The 2,796-nt window shown below is 31.3% G+C and overlaps 1 protein-coding gene across 1 annotated transcript in view; it reads left to right on the forward strand.

Annotated features, from left to right (window-relative positions):
* Positions 1–253: 253 nt before the first annotated feature.
* Positions 254–2,796, forward strand: part of LOC106646704 (uncharacterized) — a 35,037-nt gene continuing 32,494 nt past the window's right edge. Inside the window, exons 1-2 of the mRNA XM_014362820.2 lie at positions 254–837; positions 918–1,066. Of these exons, the coding sequence (XP_014218306.2) occupies positions 532–837; positions 918–1,066 (455 nt within the window). The 5' untranslated portion in view covers positions 254–531. The remainder of the gene's footprint in view (positions 838–917; positions 1,067–2,796) is intronic.

The raw sequence follows: 2,796 nt of genomic DNA on the forward strand, positions 1-2,796 counted from the left end.
CTCTACGTTACTGTCAGGTCAGTTAGTCAACTACCTTGAATTAAACTGGGGCTATTTTTCGTAATCTGGCCAGTTAAAACAGCAAACGACGTGAAAGTCAAGAAAAAAGTGAAGATTTCATCGCTGTTGACTGTCGTCTGCTATTTTAACTGGCCAGATTACGGAACAGAGCGCCAGTTAATTCAAGGTAGTTGACTTACCGACCTGATGGTAGCGTAGAGCGCAACCTTCAACTACTTGCTGGTGACGATTGCGGAAAACACCCATTGAAGCAACAGGCGTCAATGTTCATTTTTTTTTTTTTTTAACATTCGTAAAGTGCCAGTGAATTAGTTTTCTTTTTTTATGTACATACCTACGTGTTTTACTTTTTTTTTTGGAAATTAGTTGAACAACGTTGAATACGTAGATGAAAAATACCGTTCAAATGCTCTTTTGAGGTTATCCGGAAATTGTTTAATTTAAAATAATGCTTTGGAGGTCCTATGTTTGTATCAGCTTTGATGATTGATCATTGAAATAACAAGAAAAATGGATGTAGAAGAAATTTTGATAGATGATGATGACTTTGACGATATTGACATTGAGATCTTGAATGTTGGAGTAAACGAGGATTCGCCATCACCGGATAAAAACAAGCCAATTTTGAAAAACGAAACTGTCCATAAAAATCCAGTTGAGGAGCACTTGATGAAACAACTCAACTGTGCACGCAACCAAATTGACCAGGCTAAAAGCAACATCGAGGTTATTCAGAATGTCACCCAGAGAATAGTGCAGAATTTGTCTTCCAAGGCTGCTTACAGGGACAACACCAGTTCAGACTCTGATGGTGATGTAAGGGTTTTGATTTACATTGTTTTCTTTTCTATAAATTATGCTTTGTTTATATTAGAGTAACATGGGTCAATGTTCAGGTGTTTTCAACTTGTGGTGAGCCAATTGCTAAGAAAAAAAAGAATAAGTACTATGAAAAACGTCAGGTGCTGGTTGTTCAAAAAACTTGGCAACGTGTCATTGATGACAAATGGATCATAGGAGTGGTACTGCAAAGCTCCACCACATGGTAAGTAGAATGATTTGAAATTTCGTTTAATCATGTAAAGATTATTTTGGTTTAAAAGACATAGTTTAGGCACAAGAGCTTAGTGTAAACAATTCAATAAATTTCACCATGCATGAAAAATGTTTTATGATGGTGTTTGGAATTGCAATTTTTATTCTATTATTAGTTTTGTTTATTTTATAATAAAACTTGAAATCACTTTTTTAACTTTAAAGGAAAGGATCTGTAAAACAATACATATTATCATCTCACATGCTTAGGATGAATGAAAAAACGTTTTTTATTTTTTTATAAACAGTACAGTTTTTCTTGATACTTTTTGCCAGTGTTTGTGTGAGTCATTTTATGATATTGACTGTTAACAAAATTTTTTATTTCAATAATAATAAACTTTTAAAGCATTCACTGTACTTACAGTTAAACAATACCACATAGCAATCACACAGTTATCTACTCATACCCTATACTACAGAAAAGCAAAAAAGAAAAAAAAAATTTTTCTTTAGTTTCGTTATTAAAAAGTCATGCATTCACGCCTAATCTGTCACATTTGCAAATAAATACCTAATCTGACGTCATTCGATTTGCTTCATAATCCTCATAAGTAATGTTATTCCGTGTTTCTCATCACTTATTTCGTAAATCATAAATTATAATTCTGGATTACAAAAATAACAATTCCAAGAAAGCTCTGCAAATTCGCAGTCTTTTAGGTGCCATGTTATCAATAAGATTCTTAACTTATTATTCCTCTTATAAACAGTGTCTTTATTGTATTCTTAGAAATATAACTGTTCTAAATTATATTATGTAGTGTTTCTTTTTCTATTATGACGATTGTATCATCAACAATTAGAAATTCTTAAGTATATTAATAATCACAAATTACGATTTATTTGCATTTATATAATAGTTATAAACATGATAAATTTTTTTAAATATAATTAATTGTAGTTCCTTATAATTAACTGCCTTCAAGATTGCATTTAAATTCATCACTACTTCATCTTGATTATTCTTTTGAAAATTTTTCAAACCCATGGATTTAATCATCAACTAGTTTCACTATAAATAATGTGATACTAATTGTACAAACTTAAATCATGAAATACCTATATAAAAAGTTGTTCTTTGGTCATGATCAATACAAAAACTAAGAGAATTCACAACTCAGCACCTTTTTTGCTGTCACTTGAAAAAAAAAGAAAAAAAAAAAAAAAAAAAAAAAAAACAACTTAGCCAACAATGTTCAAAATACTTTTAGTTCTCTAATCATATAATCAAACAATGATCTTGCGTTCCCAACTCTTATTGAACTCCTAATTGTGAATCTTCAACTTTGACCCCTGAAAAAACCTCATCCTCCTTCAACACGCAGTAAACCCTGAATTTATTATTCAGCAACAAATCGCAAGCTGAACACTTGTTTTGTTTGTTTTTTTTTCGTCCCATCACTTGATTATCATTTCAAAAAAGATTCGCGCAAAACACGTAATATATATATTTACATTTGAAAAACGTTCTATCTCATTTAGGCGTATATTTTACAATCGATGATATAATTGTTGCACTGCTGATTAAAATCGACCGTTTCGCGGTAAACCCACTTGTTTACGCTTTGTCGATTGCCCACAGGCCGGCGTGTAATTGCTACATTTTATATGATTGTAGTACATTATTATTTTGTTTTTAGTACAAAAGGATGAGATATGCACACGCGTGTGTGTGTA

The sequence above is a fragment of the Copidosoma floridanum genome, unplaced genomic scaffold (genome assembly GCF_036245765.1).
Source record: "Copidosoma floridanum isolate Cflo_tuat_1 unplaced genomic scaffold, Cflo_Japanese_pri ptg000012l, whole genome shotgun sequence".
Taxonomy (NCBI): domain Eukaryota; kingdom Metazoa; phylum Arthropoda; class Insecta; order Hymenoptera; family Encyrtidae; genus Copidosoma; species Copidosoma floridanum.